Raw genomic sequence first — 19,376 nt, forward strand, 5'->3', positions numbered from 1 at the left:
GCTCCCAGACAGGTATGTGTGGATACAGCCAGTGGGCAGTCACAGGCTAAGAGCATACAGACTATTTTACCCTCCTGCACAAGAACTGAACCAGTCAAATACCTCACAAGCACACTTCCTTAGATGACATTCAACCAGCAACAGTCATTCAGAATCACAGCTTCCACTACTTGAAACACTAATTTAAATGTCATGGGCTCAAGCATCTTATTATTTTGTTGCTAAACAGTTGATCAATTGTAGACATCTGTGTTAAGTAAGCCCATGAGCTGTTGCTTGTTTTGGTTCTGAGGGTCCAATTGCTGCGAGTCAACTAATCCCTGAGGTTCAGCACTGTGGTATAGTATCTTTGCTGCCCCACTAACAGCTTAAATAAACCCAAGGCAGACTAGTTCTAGTGAAGAATGTAAGTGATGGTGTAGGTGAGAACCAGTAAACTGGTAAGGAACCCATTTCTCTGTTCCAGTGTGCCAGGTACCATTCTAAGCAGTGGAAACAAGACAGACAAGGTCCCGGCTCTATGAAAATTTACAGTCTCACAAAGAAAGACAACATACAATAAAATAAATACACCAAGGCAAACACCACACAAATAGGATAGAATATCTGGTCAAAAGTAACTGGGTAGCCCCTTTAGACTGGATAGCTAAAGATGACCTTTCCAGACTAGGTAGATGTAAGTAGGCAACATCTCCCATGGTGTTATGGTTAGTACTCTGGACTCCGAATCCAGCCATCTGAGTGTGTATCTCAGTGGAACCTGTTCTGTCATCCTCATCAACTCAGACCATGAAACCCAACATAAACAGGCTGCCCATGCATGCTTCAGCATTGCTGGGGGCACGTTTCACTTTAGATGTAAATAGAGGTAAAATGACAAGCAGGAGCCACATGTGTGGATAGCGTTCTAGCCTGAGAACACAGCAGGTGCACATGGCTGTACCCCACAGCAGGACAAGATCAGCATACACAAACAAGAGAAGGGACTTAACAGGACTGCGACCTCCTAAATGGGGGAGTGTGACAAAAAATAAGGACAAGAACAGTGATGTGCGGGGTCTGTAAAATAATGAAGTATGCATCTATCGTGAAAGAGAAAGCCATGTATGGCTTCAACAAAGGAGCACATGCATTCAATAGCACACAGACATACAGCAGAGGCAATAGAGGAGTATGTTATGATTCGTTTTAATAACATGAGAGTATGGCTTAGGCCAGGGAGGATAAGTTTTCCGAGAGTCAGCAGAACCGTGTGGGGTAGGTAAAGAAAAGGTATAGCAGAGTAGAACCATTTGCTGAGATGGAGAAAACTGAGGGGAAAATGGTTCAAGGTATTTAAAAACAAAAACAACCCCACTTCCATTTTATTTTGCCATAAGTTTTAAAAGCTTACTAAATATGCACTCACATGGAGAGTTCTGAACATTTATGTTCAGGAAAGAAGTCAGGCAAGAGAAAAAAATCTTACGCATAAGGTAGCATTTAAGTCCTGGGACAATGAATAACACCAGTCACGAGAAATACCTATTTGATGAAAAATATTCATCAAAGAGAGGTACAAACTAACCATATGTATGACATTTCCAGTAACAGATTTATTTGACAAAAATAAACAAGGTCTTTAACAAGACTGGAAATTTTAATTTATTAAGTTTCAAAAGTAGAAATAAAAACTTCTCTTAAAACAAGCTCATGTCATATGTAAAGACATTTGATGAGAAGAAATCACTAACGAATTTTCCATCTACTTCACCTCCACAGACAAGCTGAGGTAGGTTCCCTACCCGGTCAGGTATGTTCACGTAAGTCCCAGCGTCCAGCAAGTCCTGTACAATCTCTATGTGTCCCTCCTTTGACGCAATCATCAAAGCTGTATTTCCATCCTTATCAGTCAGGTTGACATTCGGATTCCTCTTCAAAATCTCTTTCACGGACTGTGTGTAACCGCCTTTCACTGCCACAATAAGTGCAGTCATTGAATTCTTCAAAGACAAACAAAAAATTATCATATTCTAGAAAACATATTGTGTATACTATAATCAGAAAACTATTTTCCATTATTAACAGTTGGGGAGCCAGCGAGATGGCTCAGCAGTTAAGAGTATATGCTGCTCTTCCAGAGGACGAGAGTTTGAGTCCCAGCACCCACACTGGGTGACTCACAAACAGCTGTAAGATTAGCTTCAAGAAATCTGATGACCTCTTCTGGCTTCTGCAGGCACTCACACTCACATGCATATATCCACAGGCAAACACAGGCACATGCTCAAAATTTTAAAAATATAAACCAGTTTTAACAGTTGGTGTTGTCAGCCTATGAGCCTTGAGCATGCTAGGAAAGGGCTCTACCACTATAATGATCCTCCAGCCATTAAAAGTTATTTCTGATAGGACGAGAAAGAAGGCGTAGACAATTGCTGTCAAACCTGATGACCTCAGTCTGATCCTTGGGACCCATGTGGTGGAAGAGAGAACCAATTTTCACAAGTTGTTATCTGAACACACATGTGCAGTGGCATACATGTGCCCTCTTCCAATAAGTAAATAAACAAATATATTAAATTTTTAGAAGTTATTTCTGATAAGATGCCAATATAAATAACCAGACATATACCAAAAGTGGCAGGAGGCCTATGTTCAGGTTTTTAATGAAAATTGTTCTTTACATGTTTTTTTGTTGTCCGTGTACACAGGCATACATATATGTGAACTCGTGGAGGTCAAGTCATAGGAGTACCATGAGGATCCCAAGGACAGAACGCAGGTCACCAGGCTTAGCAGCAAGCACTTTAACCACTGAGCCATCCCATATTTTCAGTCTTCAAAAATACATTATTTCTGTTGCGTCATTAGACTATCCGGAGGTTCAAGTCTTCCAGTGACAATGGACTCACTTACTGGGAGCAAACCCTTTCACAGATGCAACAAAGTTTAAAGAAGGACTCAAAATTCAACATTTTCCTTTAAATAATCCAAAGTAAAATGGATCAAACTTGAAACTAAGAGTTCTTTATAATAAAATGTTTAAGAAAAACTGCACGTGATGAATTGAAAGCTAAAGTATAACTCAATAAAAGTGTAACAAATGATCTTTAATGGTACTTAAAGCCTGTTAGCATGTTCTATGTAGTCCTATAAAATACTAGCCACCTTTCTTACATAATAAAACAGAATTGGTGGTAATCAAATATCACAATATCAGGCTGTTCATCTACTCGATAGCCTGGGAGAGAGGCCAGTGCCCATGGGACCTGCTGAGACTCAAGCATGATGAACAGTGCCTGGAACGCCACCATGGAAGAGAGGACACACTGGACACCATTGCTGTAGAAGTCCAGCATGAGTTTAACTTGGCTGCAGGTGTCCAAAGGTTTGGTGTTATCTCCTCTCAGACTGCATCATGAGTTATCTCACATAATATAATAATCACACAGGTAGTAGTCTTCCATACTTTAAAAGTGCTTGCTACATACAAAAATTAGTTCCTGAAACATTCTTGGAACCTCTAAGGAAAAGCTATTTGTGAGGCTCCTCATGGCTCTCTGGCACTTTTGACATACACAGCTGGTGTTCAATAATGAATTAATAACTGGTAGTCAGCTAGACTCAACCAATCTTCAACCTTAACAGCTCACATCTGATGTTCTTCACCTGCTTATTAGACAGAAACAACAACTTGTAGTAAAGATCCCCCAGAGTCTAACATCACTTTCAGGAAAGGCATTTTAATAGAGCATGATGGCTTCCCACAATTGCAATTAAAAACCAGCTTGGCATGGTGGCACATGCCTTTTGTCCTAATTCAAGAGGCAGAGGTAGGAGGATCTCTGTGAGTTCAAGGTCAGTCAGATCTACATTGCAAGTTCCAGGTCATCCAGGATGCATAATGAAACATGAAACTCAATCAAAAAAATTTCAAACATTAAAAAAAGAAAAAAGTGGGGTGCTCGCTTTGGAAGCACATATACTAAACTTGGAATGATACAGAGAATATTAGTATGGCCTCTGCACAAGGATGACATGAAAAAGGGGGGACCTACTTGATCTGAAGAATTTTTCAGTTTGTAAGATTACTGAAAATTTTCTTCATGGTTTTAGTTTCCCAAAATTTATGTACATTAGCAACAGATCCTCAAAGGCAAATATATATTATGTTTTTTTCTATCATAACATGCTTATTTCTAAAGTCAATGGCACTTAAGAAATCCCAGCACTTGGCAGCAAAGGCAGGAAAGTCTGGACTACACAGTAAATTTCTATCTCAAAATAAAAACAAAAACATTGTTTAAGAACTCCTGGGAAATTTTTCTAGGCTTGTAGTCGCTTAACTTATTCCCTTAAAGCGAAAACGTCCCTCTACTAGAAGGGCTACGAGGGGAGAGGTACTTACGGCTCCTTCTTGATCAACGTCAGCTCCCATGGCCAACAAATGTCTCACACACTCCAAATGACCCTTTCGGGCGGCCCACACCAAAGGGGTTGTTCCATACTGTCAAATCAGACAGTGAATTCAGAGTTACTTTCAGACATGTACTAAAAGAGAGCAGCTTGGAATGAAGCCATACTTTGAGTATTCTTAGATAAGTATACCAGTCATAATTTCAGTCCTATACAAAAACCTGTATCCCTCATCCTTTTGTCCCTAGTAGTTTGTCATTTTGTATGAAATGTCTTTTAATTAACTTTAACTTGTCTAATCAAGATAATTTTTCCACCATTGCCATAGTCCCTAATTTTTAAAAGGCATTCACAGCTTTCTATATTTTATGATATAATATAAGGTCTAATAGTCTAAAAATTAGCAGATAAGTGCTAAGCACAGCTCAGACAACATCATAGAGTTAAAGCACACAGTCTTTATCACAGAGTGAGCCCAGTTCATAGGACCACATTTTCACACAAGAAAGTGAGGCCCAAAACAGGATCAAAGTAACAAAGTTATCAAGAGGTAGAAAAAGCCGAGAGGTGGTGGCACACACACCTTTAATCCCAGGACTTGGATGACAGGTGAATTTCTGAGTTCAAAACCAGCCTGGTCTACAGAGGTGTTCCTGGCTATGCAGGGTTAAACAGAGAAACCCTGCCTCAAAAACCAAATGACCAAAAAATAGGGAGAGAAATAACCATGGAACCACCGAGTTTTCAAATCTGCACTCTTAGCCATAATGTGTCTCCTTGACTACTGCAGCCCACAAACTGTTAAAATCACCTTTCATGGAACATGACCAGAAAGTATCAAGAACTAACAACCAGGCAGGCATAAAGGAATGCTGTCCAGTCAATAGGTGGAAATACCCAAAGTGCCCTTTATGTCCATGAAAACTTGAACACAGTTATAAACTTTAAATAACCCCTGACAGCCTGTTCAACAGTGCAAAAAAAAAAAAAACAATTATTCTGCATTGCCAATACAGTAAGAAGATACTAGTCTGTATGACTGTAAGTATGTAAAATATAGATAGTGTGACTATAAATTTTTATTTTTACTTAATTTTAAGTTAAATCTAAACAGCTCTGTGTGGCTAGTTTCTATGAAAGACATCAGCCACACTCTTGGGAACTGTACCCTTGAGAGAAGGGTCCTTGTGGCAGACAATCAAGGGCTTGAGTACAATAAGTGGGAGCAGACGCTGGCCAAAAGGAGGAGGGGTGTGAGGAGAACAGAACAGGCTGAGAGAGATGGGTAATGGACGCAGGAAAAACACTCAAATTTCACTCCTCCATCCATAGTGTTCTCAGCCTCCTGCCTTGTAGGTAACATGTTGTCTTCCTGAAGCACCTTCTCTAGCACAACACAATATCCTAAGTATCCTTAAGGATAACAGACATGCACACTTACTACTCATCAAGACGGCCTTAGTTTTATGAACCAGACATAAGTTCTCATCCCTCAAACACCCATCGGATTTAGTCCCTTCTCAGAGAATGACATGCAAGAGTATATGCTAGAACGTCTGTCCTTTCTCTTCCTTCTCACTGGCCAACTCGTCCTGACCCTAAGGAACAGACATCTCAATACTATTTTTACAAAGAAATGCAGCTCTCTGGTAGGAATTTCTTTACCTTGCTTCCTGTCTGCTCCATAATGGCTTTTCAGTTAGTGCTCAACCACCTCAATAACTCTATTACCTTCTTCTCAAGTTCAAATTCTGATCTTTCTCCCCAAATAGAATCCTTTCGTGTACACATTTCCCACAGTCTCCGCACACCCTCCTGAGGACCAGGCTCCCTTCACATACACTTCTGATCCTATCTCCCTCTTTTTCATCACATCACCCAACTGTTTCCTCTCCTATCACACCCTCCCATCCCTTAGGTCTCTGGTTCAGTTCAGGCTTTCCTTGGCTAACCAAATGTCCTGGATAATTGTGTGTGTCAACTTGATACAAGCTATAGAGTCATCAGAGGAAAGAACCTCAGCTGAAGAAATGCCTCCTTGAGATCCAGCTATAAGGCATTGTCTCATTTAGTGATCTCTGGGGGAGAGCCCAGCCCATGGTGGGTGAGATCATCATTCGGCTGCTGGTCCTGGGTTTTATAAGAAAGCAGGCTGAGCAAGCCATGGGGAGCAAGCCAGTAAGCAGCACCCTCCATGGCCTCTGCATCAGCTCCTGCCTCCGGGATCCTGCCCTGCTGAGCTCCTGTCCTGACTTCTTGATGATGGGCTGTGATGTGGAGGAGTCTTGTTCTTTGGTCACGGTGTTTCATCACAGCAATAGTAATCTAACTGAGACAACAACTTTCCCAGCAGTCTTCCCTCTTAAAAGCCCTTCATTGCCCTTCCTTCCACACTTCAAACGAAACCTGCAACCATTATTTCCAATCACCACACCCCCAGCTCTAGAAATCTAAGCATGAGAGAAAGAAAGAATCAAACAACAAAGTAGGTAAGATTGAAAGGAGGAAGAAGAGCTATATATAATAGAAAACTTCAAACAATAAAGACACAAGTCCACTATCTGTGTCTTTTTGAGAATAATGAATTTAATGTAATAAACATCAAGAGAACACTTAGTCCATAACTCAGAGGACCCATCTATAAGCTTTGCATCTATAAAAATGTTAGAATACAAAACTAAGATATATCAGAGACGTTTATAATGTGGACACTCCATGTGAGAGACTCTAACTCACCTTGTCAGAGCAATTGACTTTGGCACCATTCTGCAGCAGGAGATGTACTATGTCAGCATGACCTCTGCCTGCTGCCCAAATGATTGGGTAGACACTGTACTGCTGGGAAACACAGGTACATACAAGGATGGAGGAAGAAGAAAGTCTTTTAGACGGACATTTACAACACAAATTTACTAATAAATACCAGCAGAATTAACACAAAGTAATATTTCTTTAATCAAGTTTGAGATCATCCCCCACTTTAAAAACACAAATACTCCATAATACATAATTAAAATTAAGACATGTTAAGTCTTAAATAAACATATGTTATCAACACATTAGTTTTTACGGAGCTAACATATTTATTGTAATTAGCCAGTAAACATGATTAATAAGCAGAAAAATAAATAAAAAGCATGTACACAAATATATAGAATGTACAGAAAAACAGAATGTACAGAAAAAAGGTATGGCTTCTTAGTAAACATCTTTTCAAGAAACTCAGGGAACGGATGCACCCACAGTAAGATAACCAAGGAATTCACAACTTCCTTTTGAAATGTTACACAATTATGGTTAACACTCAAGTTCAAAGACTTGCTTTTTCACTGGAAAAACTGAGAAAAAATGTATAAAATTTTCATTATATCTTACAATGGCATTCTATATGATATTCCGTATGATATAAAAAATTTCTACCCACTATGAAATATAAAAATCCTGCAGCATTCTGTAAGAAAACTTACTATTTACATTACAAATTCACTTTTTCGTTAATGCTTACCAAACCAGTGACACTTGGGTTGGCACCGTGAGAAAGAAGCAACTGGACAACATCAGTCCTGCCTTTGTAGCACGCCCACATGAGAGCTGTCCATCCCCCCTAGAGGACAAAAGAGGCATGTGAAATTGTACCATCCCAAGCAAGGAACGCCTTTAATCAGATCCTCTACAAATATCTTTGTAACACCATTGTTTCATGAAGACAATGGTCTTAAATACTCAAACTTCTCAGAAATAAACAACAGAACATGAACTGAACAACCTGCTGAGTCTATAAGTGATCACTGCGAAGTTTGTAAAGTAAACATCATAGAAACTGAACTAGGGACACTCATGCTTCTAAGAGTCACTCTGGCTTACAGCCAGAAGCCCAGGGAGCAAAGAGAAGCGTGAAGGCTCTACATATAGCCGGAGTACCCAGAAGGGGGCAGGGTCCTAATATTTGGGAGGCATTCCTCATCCAAACTAAGTAAAGCAATATCTTCCTAGATTTGAAAACATAGGAACCTGGAAACAACCTAGATGCCCCTCAATGGAAGAATGGATAAAGAAAGTGTGGAATATATACACATTAGAGTACTACTCCGCGGTAAAAAACAATGGCATCTTGAATTTTGCATGTAAATGGATGGAAATAGAAAACACTATCCTGAGTGAGGTAACCCAGACCCAAAAAGATGAATATGTTATGTACTCACTCATAAGTGGACACTAGCTATAAACAAAGGCTATTGAGCCTATAGTTCATGATCCTAGAGAAGTTAAGTAATAAGGTGAACCCTAAGAAAACCGTATATAGATCCACCTGGAAAGTCAAAACAGACAAGATCATCTGACAAAATTAGGAACATGGGGATGCGGGGAGAAGAGATAGTAGAGGGGGAAAAGGAGGGGAGAAGGGGAGGGGTGAGGAGAACTTGAGGGATTGGCATAGTTGAGAAGGAGGACAGAGGTGAGAGCAAGGAAAGAGATATCTTGATCGAGGGAGTCATTACAGGGTTAGCAAGAAACCTGGCTCTAGAGAAATTTCCAGGAATCCACAAGGATGACCCCAGCTAAGACCCTAAGCAATAGAGGAGAGGGGGCCCGTCTTGACTTGTCCTGTAGTCAGACTGATGAATATCTTAAATATGACCGTAGAACCTTCATCCAGCAACTGATGGAAACAGAGGCAGAGACCCACATCGGAGCACTGGCCTGAGCTCCCAAATTCCAGCTGAAGAGTGGGAGGAGTGAGAATATGAGCAAAGAGGTCAAGACCATGATGGGACACCCACTGAAACAGCCTACCTGAGCTAATGGGAGCTCACCAACTCCAGCCGGACAGGGAAGGATACAGTATAGGACCAAACTAGTCCCTCTGACTGTGGTTGACAGTTATATGGCTGGGACAGACTGAGGGGCCACTGGCAGTGGCACCAAGATTTATCCCTATTACATGTACTGTTTTTCTGGGAACCTATTCTCTTTAGATGGATACCTCGCTCAGTCTAAATATAGTAGGGAGGGCCTTGGACCTTCCCCAAAGCAATGTGCCTTGCCCTCTCTGAAGGGTGGATGGCGGTGAGGATAGGGAAGGTGGAGGGAATGGAAGGAGAGAGAGTGGGAACTTGGATTGGTATGTATGTATAATAAAAAAATTTTAAAAAGATAGTTTGTTTTCTTTTTAAATAAATAAATAGATGAAGGCACAACATAGCCAAACCTATGGAACAGCAAAATAAATAAATAAAAGGGGGGAAAGGTCAAAGGTCTTACGGAATAAAACAAAAATGATCCCTTTTCTCACTTTATGCTCTACCCTGATCATGATCAAACAGGAGGTACACGGCAACTTGGGCCATGTCCTATGAGAACTGCTGTCTTCACAGACAGCAGCTTGAACTATTACATTTATATTTAAAAAAATCTACAAATATTACAAAGACTATATGTGGCTGAATAATTACACTATAACTTACCCAAAAACATTTTAAACTGACACACTTCTTAAAGTCTGATCCAAATGAAATAAGTTTTTTTTAAAATACTAAGTTATAACCTATCTAAGAATGAGCTGAGAGCTTAATTCTTCAATAAGCTGAAATGAGGACTATTCTAAACAGTAGACACTATAACACCAGCATTTAAAACATTCTTGAATCATTCGAGCATCCAGTCCCAAGGTGAAAAATAAAAAGACCCTATCCTAAAAATAAAGTACAGACAAGGTTTCCTGTGTCCTCATCACTGTTAGTGACTTTCAGTAACTAATGCCACCCTGCAAAAGAATGCACGTACCATGTCACGGTGCTCCAGATTGGCCCCACACTTAAGTAGCTCCTCCACAATGTGGATGTGGCCCTCTTTAGATGCAGATATAAGAGCTGTCCAGTTATCCTTGAAAAAAATTCAAAATGGCACATCTCAAAATAAGAAACAACATTCCAAAGTGTGGAATACACTTACTTGAATTTACATACCAAATGACTGTCCAAACTGACATGATGTGAGCCATGCTAAGCTTCTGTGGAACAACGTGGAAGCTGTCTTTAAGACTTTACCTGTCTGCGTCAGGACTGCCACCTATGTCAGAACTATCACCTGTCTGCGTCAGGACTGTCACCAGCCTGAGTCAGGATTTTCACCTGCCTGAATCAGAACTGCCACCTGCCTGTGTCAGGAATAACGGAACAGAGAACAGTGTCACAGGTGCTGGTTGAGGCTCCTCCCTGGACTTCTCATCACACGCTGTTTGTAGAAAGAAGGGAAGTTGACCACCATAAACCTCGAGGGCAATTCTGCAGCTACTACCTGTTACTCAAATTAAAGCGTCTGTAACCCAATGTGAGGACACATGCATGCAATATTAAAGTACAGCTGCTGCAAGTGCGGAAGTTAGAAATTTTGTGACAAAGACCTAGTCTCTCTTGTTTTGTAAATAAAGAACAGAATTGCCATAACTTTTATTTAGGGCAGCAGTTCTCAACCTGTGGGTAATAACCCCTTTGACAAACCTCTATCTCCAAAAATATTTGCATTATAATTTGTAACTGTAGCAAAATTACAGTTGTGAAGTAGCAACAAAAATAATTTTGTGGTTGGGGGTCACCACAATATGAGGAACAGTATTAAAGAACCACAGCATTAGGAAGGAAGGTTGAGAACCACTGCTTTAGGGAGTGATTAATTCAATGATCACATCAGGAGCAGTGGCACATGCTTTTAATCCCAGCACTGGAGGGGCAGAGGAAGGTCTACACAGTGAGACCCTGTCTTAAAATCAAAAAAATTCTAATGGTCACTCAGAGCAAAAGAATGTAGATTCTTGCTTCCATGTGATCCAAAAGTAACAGTAAGAATACAGAGAAACACAAAGGAAACAGGATGGTGATTTGTACCTCAAAAGCAGTATCAGAAGGGACCATTATCAAGCATAACACGATCTATAAATTACAATTACAGAGTCACTAACAGTATAGCTCATACACAGAAATATTGTAAAGACACTTGATTTTACAGATAAGAGCTTTAGGCTTGCCATGTACAAAAGAAAAAACAAGAAGGAGCCGAAATACTTGGTTATCAGCACAAAATTCTCTCTTGATTAAAAACACAAAACAACAACAAAAATTATGCAGCAAATTAGGCCAAGGTGAGATAGATCTCAAAGCACTTTTAAAAATATCTATTTGTTCGTTTGCTTATTTATTTACTTCCTCATTTATTTATAGAAAGAGCCTCACAATGTTGCCATGACTAGCCTGGAACTCTCTATGTAGACCAGGCTGGCCTGAAACTCAAGAGTCCCATCTGCTTCTGCCTGAGTGCTGGGATTGGAATTAAAGGCACAAACTACCACATCCAGCCCTCAAAGTACAATTTTTAATCATTTTTCTTTAATCACTCTGATGAACAAATTAAAGGAGGGCTACTGAGTAGATTCTTTATGCATACCAGATCTTCCAGGTTGCAGTTGGCTCCATTCTTAATCAGTTCTTTCACTATTTCCACATTGCCCTGTTCAGCAGCTATCATCAGCGGTGTCTGGCCACACTGGAAAACAAACAGCACAGCGAGTTTAGCAGCACAACATGCTCTCACTCCAACACCGAGAAGCTCCACACTCACCTGCTCACAAAGGAATGCAAAGCCCTGACGTATTCCCTGTGGTTATGGAATTTATCAACAGCTTTGAACCTATAGGCTCAGTTTACTGATGATCAAAAAATCATAAGCTAGTTAGAGTACATAGCTCAGTGATGGACACATGCCTCAAATGTGCAAGGCCCTACATTCAATCTCCAGAAAAATAAATGAATACCAAAGTCATTAGAAACGTAACTTTCCAGGGTTGGAGAGGTGGTTCAGTGGTTAAGAGCACTAACTGCTCTTCTAGAGAACCTGGATTCAATTCCCAGCACCCACATGACAGTTTACAATTGTCTGTAACCCCAGTTCCAGGGGACCTGACACCCACTGCAAAACACCAATGCACATAAAATAAAAAATAAAAATAAGCATACTTAAAAAAGAAAGAAATGGAGGCTGGAGAGATGGCTCGGAGGTTAAGAGCACTGAGTGCTCTTCCAGAGGTCCTGAATTCAATTCCCAGCAACCACATTGTGGCTCACAACCATCTGTAATGAGATCTGGTGCTCTCTTCTGGCCTGCAGGCATACATGCAGATAGAACACTGTATACATAGTAAATAAATAAATCTTTTAAAAAAAAAAAGAAAGAAAAAAGAAATGTAATTTTCCCACCATAATATTAATAATCTATTTCAGGCACTTGAATTCATTCAAAATCAGTAAACAAATGCTACTATAAGGATAAAGAGTTAAACATAACTACTGATTTAAATGAAGTAAAAAACAAATCACAGAAACGCAGGCATTCTTGTAATGAGCAACATTAAACTATATGTGGTGTCCCCTGCACTCATTAGAGATTGAGGTACCACGTATAAACAGATTTTCCAAATGGAATAGTTTATCGTTTGAACATTGATAGTCAACCATTCTAAAAAAGCAATGTGCAATATGACCTCACAGAAACTGCCAGCACGCACAAGACCTGCACAGGTTCAAGCCAGATGGGGTCACAGAACTAAGAGAGGAAAGCAGACATAGCTCTCACCTCCAACTAAGAAGTTATCTGTAACTGGTACCAATTGGCAAAGGGAAAACCAGGTTTATCCAATGAGTGGCATTGGGTCTATTGACCACACTCCAGGGCAGGTGGACTTGGCCAACACAAAATTAACTCAATGGTATTTTCTTGGGCTTTTCATTTACTTTGCTTTGTTCTGTTTTTTGTTTGGTTGGTTGGTTGGTTTTTCATCTGGTTGGTTTTTTGCCTATTCGTCTTGACTTTTGCTTTTGTGGGATGTTTTGTTTCTTGCAGGTTTTTTTGTTTGTTTACTTGTTTGTTTGTTATTTCTTATTTATTTTGAAAGAAAGAAAAAGAGCGAGAAAGAAGGTAAAGCCAAAAGGCTAGGAAGACTGAGAGGAACAGGGAAGAGGTGCGAGAGGAGAAATACACAATTAAAAATACTGTATGAAAAAAATTTAAATAAAAAGCATTCATAGGAAAGCAATGTGCACATTACTACTTGTTAAACAGATTATATTTATGATTAAATATTATATTTATGATTCTGAGTCTGGATGACAGGCATCAATTACTATGTCACTCATGCCTCCAGCACTCATATCCCCCCCACTTAGTATACTTCTTACAGTATCCCTCTCCTAACCTATCATGATTAACGGCCGCACATTGAGTGTCATTAGTGCAACATAGAAAAAAACTAAAGCTAAGAAACTGAAACCGAGCCCGGAGGATGCATTAACTTTAAGTAATAGTTTTTAAAACAGAATCAGAAGAATTTTCTGGTTTGGGCATCAATGTTGCACTTCAGACCGTTCATACAGGGGTTCCATGCTGTGAGATTTTATAATCTGCAAAAATATGTTAAGACAAATAAAAAAGATGGTTTTGACCCAATTAATTGGAACTACCTGCTGTGAAAGACCTAACTAGTCACATTTTTCTCTTAAATAAATTATCAGTTCCTTCTAAGCGCAGGGACAGGATTCCGTTTGGAGTGGCTATATGCTCAACTAAAGGGCCCGATCATGACCTGTCGACCATGAGGTGACACTACCACTGCTCAGTCTCTCAGGCAAGATGGATGGAATGAAGAACAATGGCAGTCATGTGACCAGAAAAGCAAAGGGTGTCCTGAAGTCACCCCACCCGCCTTAGAATGGCTCTTCCAACTCAACATGCGAGAAAATAAATCCTCGCTTGTCTAAACTTCTTTCGGAAAAGACTGCCATGGAGTTTGTTTGTTTGTCTTATTGTTTTTTTCAAGACTGTGTAGCCTTGACTGTCCCGGAACTCACTCTGTAAATGAGGTTGGCCTAGTACTCAGAGACCTGCCTTCTGAGTGCTAGGATTAAAGGCCTGCCTCACCACCACCTGGCTCAGTTTTATTCCTAAAGATAGAAGAGTTACCTTGTAATCTGAATCTTAAGGTCTATTATTTCTAGATTCTGTTACTTTCTGTTCAATCAAGCTAGCAGCCACAGCTATAGAGATAAAAGTAATCTGCCATCAGAATAACTTTATCCTAGCATTTGAAGATGAGTCACTAAAAGTTTCCTCCATATTCTAGGCTTACATACTCCACCAAATCACAAGCCTACTGTTTTCTAAACTCAAAAGAATTAAAAATCCCCTAACCCTTCATTGTTTAAATGTATCCCTCAAAGTTCATATGCTGGAAATTCAATACAACACAATATTGAGTGGCAGGGACTTGAAGAGGCATTTAGGTTATGAGAGCACAGCTTCACGGATCAATGGCATTACTGTGTAGGTGGGTTAGCTGCTGTAGCAATGAAATCCTAATAAAATGAGAATTTGGCTCCCTTCTCATTCCTCTCATTCCCTTTTCCTACATCCTCACTCACCCACAGAATGACTTCTGCCATGTTGTGATGCAGCAAGAATGCTCTCAGAGGATGCCTTCATCTTGGACTTCCTAACCTCTAGAACTATGAGAAGACATTACCCAGACTCTGGAATTACACTAACAAATGCACGCAAGCTGACTAAGACACCTCTCCTCTATTACTTATCGTGACCTCAGGCGCAAGTACAAAGAAAACACAACACTATGCACCAACTGAACTTCTCAAGGGGTGTCCTCCTCTCAGCTCCCAGGAGGTTACAGTGCAAACCTGCCTACAATTCAACCACATTTTTCCTTCTAATTCCTAGGATCTCGTTTCTACCTTTTTATGTGAATCAGACTTACACAATCAGTGCCCTAACAGCAGTTATCTCTTAAAGGACCATATTCTTCTTCCAATAGTTACAGTAAAACCAAAGCATTCTGAAATCCTCTCTTGAAATTCCTTTTAGAGTGTTTATAAACACACAGCAAAACCCATCTCAAAGTCTTGCTTCATTTTCTTAATCAGAATATCCAGTCTCAGTATTACCTACCACCCAGCCCTACTTCACCCCAAGGAAAGGTGACCTTGTTCTTTCCAAGATGGAACTACTCATAAGCTGAGACTTCTCTAGCATATAAATAAAAGAAAAGAGGCAAAGAACCCAGATGCACTGACTGTGGACAATTATATGCTAAACACACATACATATTATTTTACTTCCCTCATCTAATATTTAAGAATCCTTTCAGGAATGATGAGCAAGGGCTGTGGAGACCTGAGTCAGAGCCCCAGGATCTTTATGGTGGAAGGAGAAAAGCAATTTCTGCAAGTTGTCTTAGGATTCCCACACACATACACACAAATACATAAAATGTAATAAAATGATAAGCTAGAGATGAACAAGATGAAGGAATTTAAATTCTTAAATTTAGATTCTAAACTTAAAGACAAAAAAGATGAGAAAATCTAAGCAACTCTATTCCTAGTCTTGTAGAACACAGGGCCTCATTCATGCTAGTAACACATTCTTACTAAACAGCTAGACCTCCCAGTCCAACAGTTTAAAATAATAGTAACAATGATGACTTTTGTTTCCTTTTGTGGAGAGGGAGGTAAAGGACTATATAGCCTAACTGGTCTGAAACTTACAATGTAAACCAGGCTGTCCTTGAACTCATAAAGATCTGCCTGCCTCTGACTCCTGAGAGCTGGGATTAAAGGAATACATCACCATATCCTGCTCCAAGATTAAATTCTATAAGAAGAGATGGCTCAGCAGATAATGATATTTGCCATCAAGCCTGACAATCTTATTCTATCTCCAAGACCCATAATAGTAGAGAAACAATTCCTGAAAGTTGTCCCCTAACTTACACACCTACACATACATACATACATACGTACATATATACATACATATATACACACACACGTTTAAAAAAATAAAAAGTATCAATTGTAGGGCTATGGATACAGCTCCACAGTAGTGCTCTAACCTAGCATGCATGAGGACATGAACTCAATCCCTAGCGTTGAAAAAGGAAAAAAGGGCAGAAAGATGGCTTAGTGGTTAAGAACACTGGTGGCCCTTCCAAAGGACCTGGGTTCAATTCCCAGCACCCACCTGGTAGCTAGCTCACAACTGTCTGTTAACTCCAGTCCCAGGGGATCCAGTGCTTTCTTCTGACTTCTGCATGCACTAGGCATGCACATGGTACACAAGCATATATGCAGGTAAAATGCCCACACCCATAAAATAATAATCTAAAAATTTAAGATTTATTAAAAAATACATACTTTGACAGTTAAAATTTTATTACTCTCTAAAATGTCATATCGAATAGTTCTCAACCATCATACTATGGCTGATGAAATAAGAACAACACTCTTGCTTACACTATTTAACAGAAATATTTAAGGTATTTAAGACTAATATTTAAGGTAAGTTTACTAAACAGTAACATAATGTATGTAATAGTCTCTAAAACATGCAGCATCTAAAATCCCAAGGTGTGTGAAATGAACAACCTAGGTGGATTTGAGAGTCTACTGAAAAAAACATTTAGTCTGGTTGATCTATTTGAAGGAAGGGGGATCTTAGATTATAAAGCTTCCAAGGAGCACTGTGGTTTTCAAGAACCAAACCTCCTGAATACTTACTATTTTATCAGGGGGAAAGTCAAGAAGTCTACATTCAATATTCAATGATTTATATGAGCTAAAAGTACTTTCAAAACACAAAATCCGAAATACTTCAAGAAGAAGCTGCATCATGAAAATATAATACGCCCACTGAATCGGAGAGCCACCATTCCCACCTTCATCCTTAGCACAGCGCCTCCTGCAGAGAGCAGTCTACAATACGGGCGGAATTTACTCCTGGCCTCACCTCATTTCTCTCATCCACATCTTTGCACTTCTCAAGAAGAGCTTTCAGAGCAGGAATATTTTCTTCTTCCACATAATTTATCACACTCTGTGATATTAGAACCGACATTTTCACAGAAATTTATAGCCGACTTTATTTCACCTGTAAAAACAATTCAGACAAAATGTACATTTCTGGTTAGAAATAAACTAAGTTATTAAATATCCTTCAGTTTTACCCTTAAATGTGTTCGGATACACTTCCAATGGTAGAAATATAAACAAATCCCTACACCTCAACTGTCAGAATGCTGAAAAGACGTCCTGTAGCACAAATTCCAATTGTTCTTAATAATAAAAACTCAGAGTCAGATAGAGGAGTTAATGATGAAAGACCAGAGAAGCAGAGCGGCCAGCCACTATAAAGTTCTTACCTCTTCCAGTGTTCAGAATGAAGGTGTGATCCTGTCTCTACAAATCCTCAGACTGCACTGAGCTCCCGTCTCCTCTCGCCTTATATTCTTCTCTCCACACAGCCATGTCACTCCTGTCTCCATCTCCCTAGTGTTGTGAGATTAAAGGCATGGGATCCCAAATGCTGGGATCCCCTTTGTGTGAGCTCTTTTTCTCTTTTAGGCAGATTCAAACTAGAGTAGCCCAGGGTGGCCTTGAACTCACAGAAATCCGCCTGCCTTTGTCTCCTAAATGCTGGGATTAAAGGTGTGTGCCACCACTGCCTGGCCTCTGTGGCTAACTAGTGGCTTAGCTCTGCACTTTGATCTTCAGACAAGCTTTATTTGTTAGATTACAAACAAAGTATCACTACAATGTCCTTTCCCAGACTAGCAGTGTATGTCAAACTTAGTTCATCAAAAACCCAAGCCGGATGCTACTGAGCTTCATCACCAACTCCCCAAGCACAAGGGAAGTGGTGCTCCACTGTGCCTATTGCTGACCCCATCTTGGAGCTCCAGCTCTATCCTTCCAGGGCCCAGGCCTGTGACTTAACCTTCCTTCTCACACGACACTGAATCTAATATATAGCCAACCTAAAACAGCAAGCCCTTCTAACTCTACCTACAAAAAGTAATTCCTATCTGTTGTCACTGCCTCCATCACAACCAGCCTACAAGCCATCCTGACATCTCACAGTTTCCACTGACCCTCTCTGTCTATAAAGCACCCCACAGTGAGCTTCTAGATGAGCTAGCAGAGGCTACAGGAGTGTGGGTATGGACAGAAAAGGAAATGTTGGTTCAAGAGCACAAAGTTTTAGTTGGACCAGGGCCAACAGTTCTGTAGGCTGTATCTATGATTTATCAATAGCATATCATATTTTTCAAATTAGCCAAGTGAGTTGATTTTAGATGTTCTCATCACAAAGAATTATAAAGATGTGAGGTGATTAACAAGTTAATTAGTCTGAGCTAATCATTCCATATGTATGCACACATGGAAACATAAATATGTAAAATTAGCATTTGTCAATCAAAAATAAAGAACCTTCAGGCATGGATGCATCACAGATCCCTTTCCTCCTCTCAGAGCCCCTGACTCAGCAGATCTAGGAGGGTCTCTGAATCTGCATCTTTGACCAGCATGCAAGTGACTGCCGCTGTCACTGAAATGTGTACTAGAGCCTTACTGAGCTGAACTGAATTCTTTTGCTCAAAGCCCTACAATGGCTTCTCGGAAGAGAAAAGCATCAAATGTTTTCATCTCAGCAGAGGACTGCAAATGGGGTGGCCTCTCACCTATTTAACGCCCATGACCCTGTGGTTCTACAACTCCCCCTCGGTCCCTTCACTACAGGACCATGGCCCATCCCACCCAGGCATCTGTGCTCAGCTTGTCTGCTAAATTTCTCTTCATCAGATGTGCCCATAGCTGGTCTCATTCTTGCAGGCCACGCTATGAGAAAGTGTAGCCTACCATGGGACGAATGAGAGCAATAACTTCAGCTGCCCCACAGTAACCCCTCACTCCCACCCCTTGACCACTTGCTTGTTCTGCACCGGTCTCCACCACTAGAAAAGCACTCTGTTTGCTCAGTGTGCACTACCACAAGTAGGGTGTAAGCTGGGAAAAAGAGGATTGTCTAGAGGAAGTGGAGGGGGTGGGGTGAGGTGCGTGTGACCAAAATACATTGTATATATA

The 19,376-nt window shown here is 40.2% G+C and overlaps 1 protein-coding gene and 1 non-coding gene across 11 annotated transcripts in view; one reads left to right on the plus strand and one right to left on the minus strand.

The window, feature by feature from the left end:
* Positions 1-19,376, minus strand: part of Kidins220 (kinase D interacting substrate 220) — an 89,087-nt gene that overhangs the window by 63,514 nt on the left and 6,197 nt on the right. For 5 of the 10 annotated variants that reach the window (XM_048439801.3, XM_048439799.3, XM_048439796.3 and 2 more), the window contains exons 2-8: positions 17,242-17,382; positions 11,839-11,937; positions 10,183-10,281; positions 7,904-8,002; positions 7,135-7,236; positions 4,391-4,489; positions 1,785-1,982 (exon numbers count right to left, since the gene is read on the minus strand). In XM_048439801.3, coding sequence (XP_048295758.1) covers positions 1,785-1,982; positions 4,391-4,489; positions 7,135-7,236; positions 7,904-8,002; positions 10,183-10,281; positions 11,839-11,937; positions 17,242-17,349 — 804 coding nt within the window. In that variant the 5' untranslated portion in view covers positions 17,350-17,382. Of the gene's footprint in view, positions 1-1,784; positions 1,983-4,390; positions 4,490-7,134; positions 7,237-7,903; positions 8,003-10,182; positions 10,282-11,838; positions 11,938-17,241; positions 17,383-17,653; positions 17,673-19,376 lie in introns of those variants that run through there. The other 5 variants (XM_048439802.3, XM_048439800.3, XM_048439798.3 and 2 more) reach the window with 2 other exon arrangements.
* On the plus strand, positions 3,944-4,049 carry LOC125404192 (U6 spliceosomal RNA). Its single transcript, XR_015002520.1, has one exon. It is a non-coding gene; the product is annotated as a U6 spliceosomal RNA (small nuclear RNA).

Source organism: Myodes glareolus, chromosome 6 (assembly GCF_982192425.1).
Source record: "Myodes glareolus chromosome 6, mMyoGla1.1, whole genome shotgun sequence".
Lineage (NCBI taxonomy): Eukaryota > Metazoa > Chordata > Mammalia > Rodentia > Cricetidae > Myodes > Myodes glareolus.